At 41.6% G+C, this 15,097-nt stretch overlaps 1 protein-coding gene and 1 non-coding gene across 2 annotated transcripts; one reads left to right on the plus strand and one right to left on the minus strand.

Annotated features, from left to right (window-relative positions):
- The first annotated feature begins 215 nt into the window (after window positions 1-215).
- On the plus strand, window positions 216-14,766 carry LOC134674063 (centrosomal protein of 104 kDa). The gene is made up of 19 exons (XM_063532112.1): window positions 216-554; window positions 3,034-3,192; window positions 3,777-3,912; window positions 5,740-5,827; window positions 6,276-6,456; window positions 6,679-6,890; window positions 7,546-7,713; window positions 7,950-8,479; window positions 8,776-8,926; window positions 9,411-9,637; window positions 10,012-10,149; window positions 10,744-10,875; window positions 11,463-11,676; window positions 12,042-12,443; window positions 12,548-12,965; window positions 13,245-13,341; window positions 13,608-13,747; window positions 14,039-14,131; window positions 14,230-14,766. The coding sequence occupies exons 1-19, from the start codon at window positions 515-517 to the stop codon at window positions 14,349-14,351; spliced, it is 3,648 nt and encodes a 1,215-aa protein (XP_063388182.1). The 5' UTR covers window positions 216-514; the 3' UTR covers window positions 14,352-14,766.
- Window positions 11,168-11,239, minus strand: Trnac-gca (transfer RNA cysteine (anticodon GCA)). Its single transcript has one exon. It is a non-coding gene; the product is annotated as a tRNA-Cys (tRNA).
- Window positions 14,767-15,097: the final 331 nt, after the last annotated feature.

Below are 15,097 nucleotides of genomic sequence, written 5' to 3' on the forward strand. Positions count from 1 at the left end.
TTGGTGCAACCCGCTCTAAGTCTGAAACAAAAAAAGAACTTTTAATAACCCCATCCTAAAATGTTTCCCTTCGTTTGTCATTAATTCCCAGCCATTAACCCTCTAATATCAAATTATTTATAACGTTGCATGCAATTATTAATGCAGTTATAATTATAGGGCAGTCAAAGCGAACTCTCGGGGAAAACCCTGTAATTAGTTTCCCAAACCGTGCATAGATGGCGCTGTCATCAAAAAGTAAAATTTTCATTAGGAGCGAACTTCGCGTCGAACTTATTGATTTTCCTCTCCCTACTGACTTCGCATTCTTCTTTCATTTCCTCGCAAGCTCTCCGGTATAACTTTACACTAAATATCTTAGTAAATGTAGTTAAACGTAATTCTAAACATTTTCTTAGCTATGATTTGACGAATGAAGTGTCCTTTTATTTAGTGTTTTTTTGTTAGTGGGGATTTTATTATGTTAGTGATGGGAGATTTGGGAGCAGTGGTGATGGTGGCCAGATAAAGGGATATGCCGAAACGCATCCCGTTCCACGTCGTGTACGCAACAAGTAAGTGCATTTTAATATAGAAATTATAAACGATAATTAAATAATTCTACTTTGCCAGACTATTTGAGATTTTAACGTAGGTGGATAGAAATTTATAAAACATATCTAGCATGTAGAACATACAGCAAAAACAACCAAGTGCTATAGTTCGTTTTTTTAGCATTAGAAAAAAGGTAAACAATCTTGATGTGTCTTTTAATTGAAAAACACATTTTAAAAATAAGTTACGGCAAATATGTAACAATTAAGAATCTAATACGATCATTTATATTCTTCTGCTTTCATAAGTAATAGTTTTTGATTTTAAAAAAGCGTTTTTCAATTAAAAGACATGTCAAGATCGCTTACCTTCTTGCAAGTTCTTTATAATGCTAAAAAAAACGAACTATAGTTGGAACGCGGCCCGAGGCGTCTGTACCATCAACCAATGTTTAGGATTTCGTACCCGAATGGTAACTACCGGAACCTATTATTATGCATACGTTGTCCGTCCGCCTGTCAGCGGGCTCTATCTTAAGAACCGTTGGGTGTAGGTAGGCAGTTCAGCGTGATTTAAAGATGATCAGAATATTGAAATTGGAACGTTTCAGTATTGTACCTACTGTATTCATAGATTTATTTCGGAGTTTCTCTCGGACTACTATGTCGTAGCCTAAAAGGCTACGACTAACTTTGCTACATAAGTTTTCCAAATAGGTAGTAGCAAAAATGCTCCGTTCAGGCCGCGTAGCCAAGATGCCGATCGCTTACGCTCCGTAGCGATCGAAACGCAACTGTCACTGTCGCACTAATATGGAAGTGTGATAGAGAGACATAATGGTTTTCGTTGTCGAAGCGATAGCGATTATAACCTTGGCTAGGCCGGCTGGTCTAGCAGACAATAAGCGGGAGGCCGCTACGAACTCTCGTAGACGGCGCTACGGTGATCCGTAGACCCGTAAATGAAAACTATAACATAACTCTACGTGAATCGGGATTTGATTGCGTAAACATAAATATGTCGTCGTTAAGTTATTTCAGAAACACCTATGCATTTAACTATGTTATATTTCAGTCCTGTTCATGACTCTACAACAAGTAGTGACTAACTAGTCTATAAACGCTAGAAACTACAAACTAGTACCAGCCAGTATAAACTTTAGTGTAAGGTTTTTAATTTCCTTCTGTGCGCGCACGGAAATTAAATCGACGACCTTCAATGCTTTATTGAACCTTTTATTGCAGCATTTACTAGACGACCGGGTAGGTACGTTTACCGAGTAGGAATTATCAGATCAGGGGTGTCATTTTAACTTTTCCACTATATAAGTATGCGCCTCTGTTCGTAGTGCTTCTTTGTAACAAACAAATGTCCATAGGTAAGCTAGGTGTCTTAACAACTTTTTGCTGCTAGGTGAAAAACATAAGCATGGAACTTGCTAACTATGTTTACAAAAGTCAGTAGTAAACTCAGCGAAGTTTAGAACACAAGTTCCAGCACTTCAACACTGTCTCACCCCTTTGAATTTGAACCAATTATTGCATTATGTTAGGGCAAAGCGCAGAAGGCTCATCTATTGTTTAAAAGTTACCTGTCTAAACAAACCATAGCTTAATGTTATTGTGGCAAGGTCTAAATTCGCGTAGCTCTACAGATGTGTCGAACAGCACGAACGAGCGGCGAGCTACATCATTATGCCTTCAATATTTAAGTGACTGCTCGAATCAATACTTAGGGCTAGGTGACATATCGACCGGACGACCGTGTGCTCATAACGCAATTTTTTTACCCCAATTAGAAGGAAGGTGTCTTAAAGTGCATGGTCAGTTTATGAATGAATTGCATTGACTAAGGGTCCGTGCAATTTTGCAGCTTGCTATACATTAAACTGATTTCTTATTGCTTTGTTAAAAAAGTTCGTTTTTAGTCACGTAGGTACTTAAGTAGTTATCACGTGTAAACTTTAGAGCCGTACCGACTATCTTAGACATTTATCATGTCATACATCATAGGCATAACCAGATATGAAACACAGGTATTTTGGTACACTGAAAGGCTGATGTAGTTGCATTGTCCGCCATCATTACGGAAACATGACTAGTGGATCGCGCGACCTATTTTCCTTCAAAAAAGATTTGTAGGTATGAATCATTTTTGCAACGTCATGTCAAGAAATGGGTATCCATTAAACATTATCATGGTTATTACATTATCATTATATATGGCAAGTATTTCGGCGTTCCCTGTGGATCGGTCTGGCCTAGTGGGTAGTGACCCTGCCTAAGAAGCCGATGGTCCCGGGTTCAAATCATGATGAGCACAGGATGAGCACAGATACCTATTTAATAAATTCAAGCTTAGTAACATAATGTGTTTCAATTCAGAATTTTTGTAGTTAAGGCACCAATAAATTTGATGCCATTTAAGCTTCTTTCCTTGAAGAGGAGGTAAACCTAATCAAGGTATGTGTCTAAACAGACTGAAAATCCGTCATTCCAGGCGAGGACAGCTCGTACCCAGCATGCGAGCTGAACTCGCAGGGCCCGGCGGCGCGCGGGTGGCGCTCCGCCGGCGGCCCGCCGCACGAGCTGCTGCTGCGGCTCACCAGCGTCGCCAGCGTGCACAAGCTCCAGCTCCTGGCCCACCACCAGCTAATCCGTGAGTCATCAGCGCCTGTTTATTTTATTTCTCTAGCTTCTCTATTTTCTCTAAGAGCCACTAATTAACGTCACTTTGTAAAGCAATTTTTAGCAAGAGAACGGACACAGGCTAACTGTTAATAAGAGCATTGTTGGGTTTCATATTTAAACCTGTGCCAAAGAGAATTAAAACTATTACATATTGTCAAAGTAAATGATGTACTCAGTACATTTACTGCCATCTTTCAACACAAATGATTAACACTTTAGAACGCCATTTGTATTTGATCCTTATTTTTTCACTGATATGTCAAAAAGTATCGCCATCTAGTCGAGAGTAGGGCAAAGGCACCATCGCTCGAAAACATGGCACCATACCTTTGGCCTATCCTCAAGCCTACATAATTTACTTTGACAATACTTATTCCTCTATTTCAAATACTCTTTGCCTATACTTTGCGGGTCACTGCTGGATGAGATTAGCTCAGGACCGGGACAAGTGGCGTACTAGAAGAGAGGCCTATGCTCAGCAGTGGGCGATAAAGGGCTGATATGATGATGAGCAGTCTTTCAGAGAGGACTAAAATGGGTGATATTTTCCAGCATCAAGCGTGGAGGTCCTCGTATCTGGCGGCCTGGTGTCCGAGGGCGCCGCTACGCCCTGTGGAGCCACCTACACCAGCGTGGGCCGCGTCACCCTCGCCAGGCCCGCGCTGGAGGCCAGGACCAGGGAGCTCAGGTACGGTTGACATTCAAATGCACCGCATCAACTATTGGGTGATATTTGCGTTATACGGTCATAACATAAGATTTATATGTGTGTTGTACAAACTAATTGCTAAGTATGTCACCACTTAACGTTCTAAAGAGTAGAATATAGTCATAGTCATATAGTTTATTGTTATTATAAATAAATAATCATCTTGTTTGGTAAGCACTTCCCCACTTATACACTGACCTACAAAACGTGCATACCTAAGATACAAGTAAATGTTTACTTAGTTTAGGTATTGTTCTTTCCATTAGAGTTTAGAAAATACACATTTGTATCGGTATTATAGTAACAGCACCAGTCATGGGACATTTAAGAGTAAATTTGGAGTATGTATGATATTTCCCTTATTCATGTAAATGGTCTACCGCTTAGCATGTTAAAAGATGAAAGTCCTATACGTCTTTCATGTTTTAGGCGTGTTGTATCAAAGATACTGCAATTAGTTTCCACATATTTAGCAAATTAAAACTATGCTTTTTTTCTCCAGTCATGGACACCAAAGTTTCAGTAATGGGCCCCCGGTAATGGACGTGGATCCAGTAATGGGCCCCCTATAATGAACATTGCTCTATGAGTATAAAATATTGAAATGGGGAATAAATTACGGCAAAATAAAACAATTTTTGGTATAAGCTTTTATCGCTGAATGTATTTTTCTTTCCACATCAGCCAGTTATTATTGTATTAGATCCATCGAGACAATTCTAATATACCCTAACACAATTAGTTAGGGTTTAATGCGATAAAGTTCCCATGGCCACCTCCTGTCTCCATCATCAGATCAGGTCCATGTTATCATAATATTGCATTATCATCCGATTTGCATACTTAATTACGCACTTACACAAAATTTCAACTGAATCGGAAATCGAAAAGTGGCTCAAATTCAGCTACCAAGATTGGACCCACACTAACTAACAGAGTAAGTTAAATAAAAGTTTGGAAAACGATATTAATTTATCCGAAGTCCGAGAATACCTCCAGATTGACATATTTCTTAACTACATTTTATTTCTGTATGGCATAGCAAGCATCATTCTGTCATTTGTCCCATCATAGGAGGTACGCAGTTTTACAGCTCCTATAATGGGATTGGGCCAAATACCACTATTTTTTTTTACATCTGTGGAGTCACAACATAGTGTGTTGTATACCTTATCTCATGGTAAATGCAATTAACAAAACACATTCTAGTTTTCATCAAGTATTAATTAATTAAAATTTAATAAATTAACTCACCTCTCTTAGCGAAGTTCTTAAGAATTCGTAGTGGTATTTTTTTTCAGTGACACGACAACTTTTAGGTTGACGCCAATTTCTTAAAAAACAACCAAATTTAATAAAACTTCAAACTGCAACAGCTCTAGGACTCTTATTTATGATAATATACAGCCAGTGTTTATAAACTACTTTTAGATACTTATTTTAGAGGAATTATGTTTTTTTGTCCCATTACTGGTTCCACGTCCATTATAGGGTCCACTACATATTGTTAAATTGATCTGTACCTATCTTAACTTGAATCCATGAATTACTAGTATTTAAGTATAAATTGTATAATTACCATTGTATAAATCAAATTAGCATAAGTTTTAATTAATAAATATTATCTTATCTTATCTTATCTTCTTATATGTCAAAAGGTTGGCTTTACCTAATGCAACTACCTCTACTCTTGATAGACGCTTCTACTCCCTCATTTCTATTCAACGGCATTCAATATTATGAAACCGTTTTAAGTACCTATTTAACAGAATAATTTTAACTTCATATATATGCTTATTTTTGTAGGTCGGCCGCTCTTCCTGAACCTACCATCGCTCGATTCGTGAAGCTGAAACTATCTGGCCCGCATCCACCAGCAAACGATAACGACCAGGTAAAATACGAAGTACAAGAACTCATTGCAAAGGGAGGTATTCCTTTCAGGGTGCCTTGCCAAGATGCCAATCGTTAGGTCCGTAGCGAACGATACGCTACGAGTAATGTCTCTCTGTCGCACTAATATGGAAGAGTGATAGTGAGAGATTAGTACTGTTGCCTTCGCTACGTCGCAAACCATTGGCATCTTGGCTAGGCCAAAGAGAATTTAGACTAGAGAAATATTGTCAAAGTAAATTAAATGTACACAAATGATTAAGACTCTTAGAACGGCATTTGGCTTTGATCCCTATTTTCTCACTGATGTGTAAAATTTTTTAAATGTCAAAAAGTATCGCCATCTACTCGAAGATAGGCCAAAGGTATTGTGCCATCTTTTCGAGCGATTACTTAGGTTATACCTCTTGATTAATGTACTTGAAGATTGAATGAAGCTTTGTACGCAGGTAGCACTAATGGCAGTGAATGTGCTGGGCGAGGAGGTGGAGGACCTGGAGAAGTCGCCCGTGTCCAACAAGGAGCTGTGCTACTCGCCCTACGACGACCTGGCCTTTGTCATGTACGTCGACACCGAGATCGCAGACCTGGTCAGGAGCTTGGATGAGAAGAAACGGGCTGCAGTGTGTGGTAAGCCTTATTTAGATTTCTGTTTGCTCTTGGAGAGCTTTCTTTGGTGCAGTAGGTACCTACCTATAGGCCCACTATAGTCCGGACTTAAGAGTATCATCAGCAGTTTCAGTTGCCGACTAATTTACTTTTGCCAATTATTAGAACCGGAACTTATACTGTCGGCGATGTCATTCGTTTAGGTTATTTCATTCACGTCAGCATATTCCTTTTGTCGTACAGAAGAGCGATTTGAGTACGCTCGGCGCCTGAAGTCAGCAGGGGCAGCGCTGGCGGCGGCGGGCATCAGGATCGGGCGGTGGCGGCTGCGCAAGCGCACGGCGGCGGCGCGCGACGACTTCGAGCTGGCGCGCCGCATGCGGGACCGCATCGCGGACGCGCTCGCCGGGATCAAGGACGATCCGGCGCTCTTGAGGCTGTTTGAGGAGGAAGGGGTAAGAAGCCCATTCAAAGACTGACTGATGCCTCCTCTACACGATGGGCCAACGCTGCATGGCCACTCCAAGGGACGCAGTCATGCGGTAGAATGAGATAGCAATATCACTTGCTCCCTCTAACGCATAAATGCGTCCCTTGGAGTGGCCGGCGTTGGCCCATCGTGTAGAGGAGCCATGAAAGATGTGATTCACAAGCAAAAAAAGTTCCACTACAGCTTTCTTAAAAAAAAACTTCCTGTTTAAAGTCGGTAATTATTTTAATATCTGGGAGACCGAGCTTTGCTCGGAAAACATATAAAAACTCCAAAATGCGCATTTTTCCAGAGATACCTACCTAGCTAGATCGATTTTTCGCCTCCGAAAACCCCCTAAAACTATAGCAAATTTCATCGAAATCGTTAGAGCCATTTCCGAGATCACCTGAGAGATATATACCTATAAATAAATAAATAATATACAAGAATTGCTCGATTAAAGGTATAAGATAATGTTGGATATATCACTACTTTAATTTACTGTACAATTACATAAATCGGCTAAATAGTTTTGACGTTTCGTAACAACGACACTAACATTCGCACCCGTACATAAACAGTCCGATTATAAGAGCGTTAGGAAGAGTTCACGGGAGGTTAAGAGATCCATTTTTCAGCCGGACAGCCGCAACGACTCATCAATGGCGCAAGAGTACGATTTCTCCCACCACCTGTCTCCGTCCGTGGCCGCCGGCGCGCTGAGCCTCGACATCCCGTCGCCCGTGCCGCCCATCGACGAGCCTGACTGCCAGGAACAACAGGATCAAGAAGAAGATGTGCCTCACGTAAGGATTGATTGTCTTACGCAAAAGCCCACCTTTATTTTAGCAGCTATTTTATCAGCTTTACATACTTGATATCAAAAAAATCCGTAATAGGTGGCTGTTTTTTTTAAATGGTTATATCTTAAAGTCTATTTTCTCTGTCGTAGTAGATATGATCATTGTCAAGAAATACAACAGTATGTAAGTGGTATGTAAGTATCTTGCTCTGAATATTCAAAAACAGCTTTGTGTTTCAGTCCCCAATTCAAAAATTGCACGAAGAAGCTCAACCAGAACCCCAGCTCTTCCAAATTGAACAACCAACGCAGCAACAATACCAGCAACCATTACTACAAACTACCCAACATGAGAAAATGAAAGAAGAAGCACAAAGAAGAGATGACTTTGAACAGAAAGAAGAAATGCAAAGAATGGAAGAGCTTCAGAGACGAGAAGAGGTACAGAGGAGAGAAGAAGTCCAGAGGAGAGAAGAAGCCATAAGGAGAGAAGATTTTCAGAGGAGGGAAGAGACCCAGAGGAGAGAAGAGACTCAGAGGAGAGAAGAGATCCAGAGGAGAGAAGAGACTCAGAGGAGAGATGAGGTCCTAAGGAGAGAAGAGATCCAGAGGAGGGAAGAAGAAGAGTTGAGGAAAGAGACGGATAGTCCTAGAAGGAGCATCACGCCTAACGCTGCCAATGGGACTTTGGTCCGACGGAGGAATAAAAGCGCGGGGCCTAGATCTACCTTTGAAGCGTATGAAGAAAGACTGCTTCCCGCATTGAGACAGTAAGTAAAGATCCGTTTAGATATCGACAGTATAGAATGCATGGTAACATTAAAATGAGAAAACTAATGATATATCTACAGAGTTTTCTGAATAAGTTCATGATGGCAAGGATCTTTACTTTTAACGTTCATCAAAAGCCTGACACGGACCCTGACAATGACTGACAATAAAACTTCGTAGTTAATCTTATAGGAACTTTCTATGAAGCGTATGACGTGACCACCGGTCCGGCGTTCCACATGACCTTCAAAACTATCTGTTATTCCCAATAATGTGACATACGGATTTTTTCCAGTTCTCACACGAACGAGTACCTTCGGGAGGCGCGCGAGGAGGAGTGTAGCGGCGGAGGCAGCGCCTCCTCCCACCCCCGGCCACCTCACAAGCTCAACGAGCGGGAACGCAAGCAGGCTGCCCTGCCCATACTCATCTTCGGTTATCCTATTGTAAGTATAACCGGTACTTTTTACTCAAGGCAAATTTTAAAGTACAATCTTATCCATAAGTGGAAAATATGAAATCATTCATTTACATACAATTATATACAGTGGTACAACTAAACGAAATTAATAACTAGCTTAAATCTAAAATAGGCCCCTGAGGCATTGTACCAAGGATCCATAAGTTGTATTAGCAACCTAATCTCCTGATCTGATTCTGCATGGTATTTAAAATGCAGTAACCTTAATAAGTCTTAAGAGCGTCGCACCAAATCCCGTTCAGTTAAAATAGGCCCAGAAGCAATTTGCAGAATGCGTCTATTTCTTCTTGCTAATTGATACACATAAAGCGAAAAGTTATTACTGGAACTGAAGGATACTTTGCAAGAGATAAAATCCCTCCCATTGTAGTTTTGGGTTTAATACAATTGTGGGCATTATTTGCACTAATGAAATACCACTGCAATAACCAGACTACTTAATTATGTAGGTGGAAAAATTCTACTCCAAAAACTACCTGGATAAGGAGGAAGGCCTGGCAAGATTGCGCGCCGAGCTGACATCTCCATCCAACGGCAGCACAAAGACCTCACCCAACAAGACGGCGCGAGCGGCGGCTCTGCTGCTGCAGCGCGCCCTCAGGGACAAGGTGTTCTCCGTGTACAGCCAAGCCAACGAGGTGCTCAAGACGCTGTTCCAGGAATTCGTGCCGGGCAGGTGAGCACGTTTGCCGCAGTAGTATAATTACTTAGTCAGAGCTAATCAGCTCTAGGGTTATGATCGCTGGATTCATCACAGTTATTCGCAATTGGATGAGATGTAAGGTAGGTACAAGCGAATATAATAGAGAACGTGCAAAGAAACAGATAGAATGCAAAATTCTACAGGGCGTCCGACGACTATGCCGCACCACCACTCCGCTGCACCAAAAATGCTATAAAATTTATTATGTCTGCTTATCAGTGAAGAAAATCTCGCTTCTTGCATATAATATGTTTCACGGCAGTTAGATTTGTAATTGTCATAATTATATTTGGTATACCTCCACCTCCACTCATGATTACTTATTAATTCTTGTTAAAATGGTTCAGGGTGTGCGCCGCTGAAGTGGGCCGATGTCTGGAGAAGCTGCTGCCAGAATTACTCCGAGCTTGCGGGGACCCGGCGCCCAGGGTCCACTCCACCGCGCAGCACACCGTGCTCACCGTCGCTGACTGCCCGCAAGTCCGGTGAGATGGAGTTACACCAAGAGAAGTTGCGACGATTTTGACAGCACACGAAGTGCAAGTGTTATTTATACGTCATAATTTCATAGAAGTTTGACGTTTAAAATAACACTTGCACTGCGTGTGCTATCAAAATCGTTGCAGACTTTTCTTGGTCCAACTATATTACCACAATGCATGTAAAAAAAGTTTGTCAGTGTCTGTCGCCAAACGTTTATCAGATCATTGATTATCTATGGTGCCCCGGCCATTGTTTCGCCATGCTCAATAATAATATGGAACCCAATTATTTTATAATTTTTAATTTTTCTTCAGACATGTGTCCAGGAAATTTTATCTTCAAATGGCATATGGATAAGGTAGAGAGGAATGATAAAATTAAGACTTCGATTTTCTTCTATGAAAGTATCATCAAAATTGGGTCAGCTATCTCTCTGATCAGTATTACGTAAATTGGACTGTGAACTAATGACACACTAGATCTTTGTAGATTTTGGAAATCTATATTCCAGCAAAAAATTTAATATCCCTTGGCTGAAAAAATAGTGGAGTGCTAATTTATAAGAATAGTTGTAGTTATGATAACTCCGGTTGCAGGGCGCTGCACATAATCCCCCAACAGCTGGTGCGCGCGGTGCCCGCCTCCATGCACCCTCGCCTGGCGCTCTCCCGCTTGCAGATGCTCGAGCAACTCATACTCAGCCACGGCATCTCTACTGATAAGAACAGGTAAGATTATATGCTTCTTACTTGTTTCGCGTTATGGTTATTTTTAGATTGAAAGCGAACGACGCGAAGCGAACTTATACTTAACAAAATTGTGACGTAGGTATCTACTTGATAGATTGCTTGCGTTGCGACTTTGCGTAAAATGTGTTAGCTAAATCTGTACTTAAAACAAAGTCATTCCGTCTGTCTGTACCTTTAAATCTTTTCGTCAATCGTCTAGAGAAAGATTTATTAAAAAAATAAAACAAATAACGTTGCTATTATATTTATACGGAATCCAAAAACATATCTTAGGGGACACCCGGATTTGAACCGGGGACCTATCGATCTGCAGTCGATTGCTCTACCACTGAGCTATATCCCCGTCTGCTGTCTCGTTGAAAATAACGAATACTTAGTTATCAAGCACTCTAATAGTTGTGAAATTGATAGTAATTAAAACGATGACTAATTAACGTCGGCTAAGAAACTTGCGTCAGCTGTTATCAATTAATACGTGTTTTATACATACTCGTATATTATATTTGCAGTTCTTTTTTTATCATCATCATAAACTTATCGGTTTCACTGTCTGATGTGTGTCGCAGCGGTCTGACGGTCCGGCGACTAGCCGAGTGCGGCGCGGCGGGCGCGCAGCACGCGGCCGGCTCCGTGCGCGCCGCGGCGGAGCGCATCCTGCTCGCCGCCTACGCGCGCTCGCCAAGAGTAGTCAGGGCTCAGCTGCCGCCCGACGATGCTGTCACGCGCCGAAACCTTATCTATCGACATTTGTTCCAGCAGTTCGACAGGATTGACATGCAGGTCAGTGACAGGGTCACTGAACAGAAATTGCCACAGGCGTTAGGTATAATTCGCGTTGCGGGCTATGTCCTTTCCCCTAGAGTGGTCAAAGCAAAACTCCTCCTTGGTGATACCATGACACACCGCATTAAATATGCTATCAGTAAATTAATTGGATTCTCTGGCATCACATGGAGTTTTGTATGTGTCCTGTTTGATGAAAATATATTCACTGTAATAATTTCTTCTTGATTTTGGCAATGACTTATATAGCAATTCATTTGATTAAAATCATGTATGATATTTCCGTTTAAATCAATCAATCAATCAATCGCAGCAAGAAACCAGCTAAGCAATAGGCTGTAATTAAAACATTGTTGTTACAGAAAATTTTAAACCAAGCGCCTTCAGAAGAACAGCTCCTGAATGGCGACCAATCAGCATCTCACTCAGCCGCAGAAACGGCGAGCGTCGCCCAATCCACGCGCAGCGGCACCACCAGCGGCATGACCTCGTCGTTCGGGATGACGTCATCCATCGGGGCCACCTCCTCCTACAGCCTCAAGTCTATGACCTCCAGCATCAGTGGAGCTACACTAGCACCATCCAGCTTAAGTGGAAGTTATACAACCTCCAAGTCGAAAAGCAGTCTTAAAAAATCTCCTACGAAGAGGTATACTCCGAGCAGGGCTGTTAAGGATTTCGCAAACTATCCTTGTTATAATAAACTGAGGTTGGACAGTGCTGTGAGTCCGAAACATTCTCCGAGATCCAGTGCTGCTGAGAAGGTAATTTCAAAATTAAATAGCGCTTCTTAAAATAACTTGTTGATAAAATTCAAGAAACTAATGGCTGAGTCGCTCTTAATTCGCAATGGTATATTTTCTCCCAGGTTCATTTCCAGGACAAGGAAGAGGAACCACCAGTAGTGTACCGGCGCACAAACCGCAACGCAGAAAACCGCCACTCCATGATCCACTACGACCACGACAACTCCAAGCCACAGCTCAAAGAACGACCCATCACCGTGTACGAACCTCTACACTTGGAATACAGAGACTCTCCGTCTTTAGGTTCACCTAAAACATCCAGAATGGACGTTCGAAGTATGGACTCTCTGCCTATGGATTCACCACAAATGTCCAGAATAGATTTGAGATGTGACTCTGATAGCAGAAGCTTGGATTCTCCTAAAGTGAAGGCGGAGTATTACAGGGAGGCGGTGCTGGAATCTCCTAAGCTGGTGGCTGGGTTAAGGAACTTACAACTGGATGACAGTCAGATGGATGAGAGCGGTTACTACAGCCCTGGTAAGTATTTAACTATTCCGGATCTCTAAAATGTTGTCTGTCTGATGTTGAGTGTAAAATTACGCCGAAAAATTTTATCCCAAGTACTTATTATACCTACCACTGCTATCAGAATTCACTCCCGTCATCTGTAGTCCACCAAAAATACGATCAAGGTCCCATTAAATGACTGAGACCATTGCAACAACTTCTTTGGCCATGTTATTCGTTTTGCCAGAATCACCTCAAACATGAGTTTAACGGAGGGACAAATATTTTTTGAGGATAATGATGTGGCAGGGCGGCGGCAGCAGGCCGTGAGCGAGACGCACTTCGAGTCGTACGAGCGCGGCGCGGGAGACGTGAGCAGCGACACCACGCCCGAGCCCGTCTGCAAGTAAGTCCCGAATATTGTGAGACTTATGTTAAATATTTCTGTCTGTACTTTGATAATGACAACGAGGTAGGTACTCTCAATATGCCAAGTGATCGAGTAGATCATTCTTCTTTGATACTGCTGATTTGCTGAATGTAATTCGGCTCACAGTTGCGGCTGAAATGGCTTCAGAGGACAAAAAATGCTCTTAGTCCACTTTGTCTGACCACTATAGGTATATTTCAGCCTCCAAAGAGACACTGTAACTTCGATCTGTACTATTTCAGTACGACCTGCACATGGTGCGGGCGACGCGTGCGCGCTGACGGGCTGGAAGCGCACTACTGGAGGCGCTGCGTGCTGCTGGCGCGCTGCCCCAGCTGCCGCGTGGCCTTGGAGGCGCGGGTGCTGCACCTGCACTTGCTGGGTAAGTTTGCGTGATGCTTTAATAGCGGGCCGACCAGCGAGATATTAAACAAATGCAAACGTATGCGATCGGCCTCAAAGCTGATCAAATTCCTTGGAAGTTTGAAGCCATGGCGCCAAGTTGACTTGGTGATTCGAGCCATCATACAGACACTCTCTTTCGTTTACTTTGGATTACAAAGTCCATGATTTTACACCATTCCAATTGGTCTCCCCACTCTCTCCAGGCTTCAACTAACTAAACTAACATTTATTGAATTTTCCTTAAAGTATTTGTTCTTGTTATTTACAGAAGAGTGCTCAATGGGCGAGGGTTCGTGGAAGGCGTGCGCGAAATGCGGTGCTGCGCTAGCAGTGGGCGATCCAGAATACCACAACTGTATACGTGAGTATATATACAATTCACTAGCCAACAAACACAGGCACAACACACAGTGATAAAACAGTATTATTCATTTTCCTAACAAACAATTTGTTGCACAGCATTAGGCATGGACGAGTGGAAGTGTCCGTACTGCCTGACCAACGTGCTGGCGCGCGACCTGCCCTGGCAGCGCCATCTCATGCAGTGCCCTAGAAACCCACGGCTCAGCAAAACCTCGTAACGTAAATAGATCTAATCTGAGATTGTTTTATTTTCAGATAAGTCAATTTTCATAATAATAATGTATAGAAGGCCTTATTGAGAGTAACGCGCACATTCAAAGTGCGTATGGTAGAGGCAAATAAAGCCTATGATTGGATATATTACATCTTTGTATGAATGTAAGGCTGTCCATTGACTGTCCATTGTTTTTCACAAAGTTTGGAATAAATACTCATTTAGAATTTAACAAGATCTCAGTAGATATTAGATAGTTATAACTAATTTAATTAGATAATTTCTCTTAAAATCATGAAATGATATGCGACTAGTTGACCGGCCAAATTTGAACTTTAACTTCTAATACGTAAAGTCCATTTTGAAATGATTAAAATATGAATTTTAAAGGTATAGGTAATAGATGACAAGTTACAACAAATATACAGTACCGGTCAAAAGTTTAAGTTCACTCTGTAAATTCGGTTAAATGAAGCTATAACACAATGTACTAATAAAAGTATTTAATAATCTTTTATTACATAATAAATTAAAGGTAATTCTCTAATTTAAAACCACAATTAAATAAAAAAGATCAGTTTTTGCCAACTTTAGACTCTTCAAAATATCCGCCTTTTGCTTTCAATGCAACACACACACACACTTTCGGCATTCGCGTAATTAGTTTTTGCAGTGGTGATGTCGAAATTTTATTCCAACAAATGTATAGGTATTCCCAAAGCTGTTCTTTATTAGTTGGCCGCATTTTTC

Source organism: Cydia fagiglandana, chromosome 19 (genome assembly GCF_963556715.1).
Source record: "Cydia fagiglandana chromosome 19, ilCydFagi1.1, whole genome shotgun sequence".
In the NCBI taxonomy this organism is placed as follows: domain Eukaryota; kingdom Metazoa; phylum Arthropoda; class Insecta; order Lepidoptera; family Tortricidae; genus Cydia; species Cydia fagiglandana.

Excerpts from the sequence above, each read along its gene's own strand:
- LOC134674063 (XM_063532112.1), top strand. The coding sequence starts at position 515 with ATGCCGAAACGCATCCCGTTCCACGTCGTGTACGCAACAA. Across the intron at positions 6,891-7,545 it reads GGCTGTTTGAGGAGGAAGGG|CCGGACAGCCGCAACGACTC; the intron begins GTAAGAAGCCCA and ends TCCATTTTTCAG. Across the intron at positions 9,638-10,011 it reads CAGGAATTCGTGCCGGGCAG|GGTGTGCGCCGCTGAAGTGG; the intron begins GTGAGCACGTTT and ends AAAATGGTTCAG.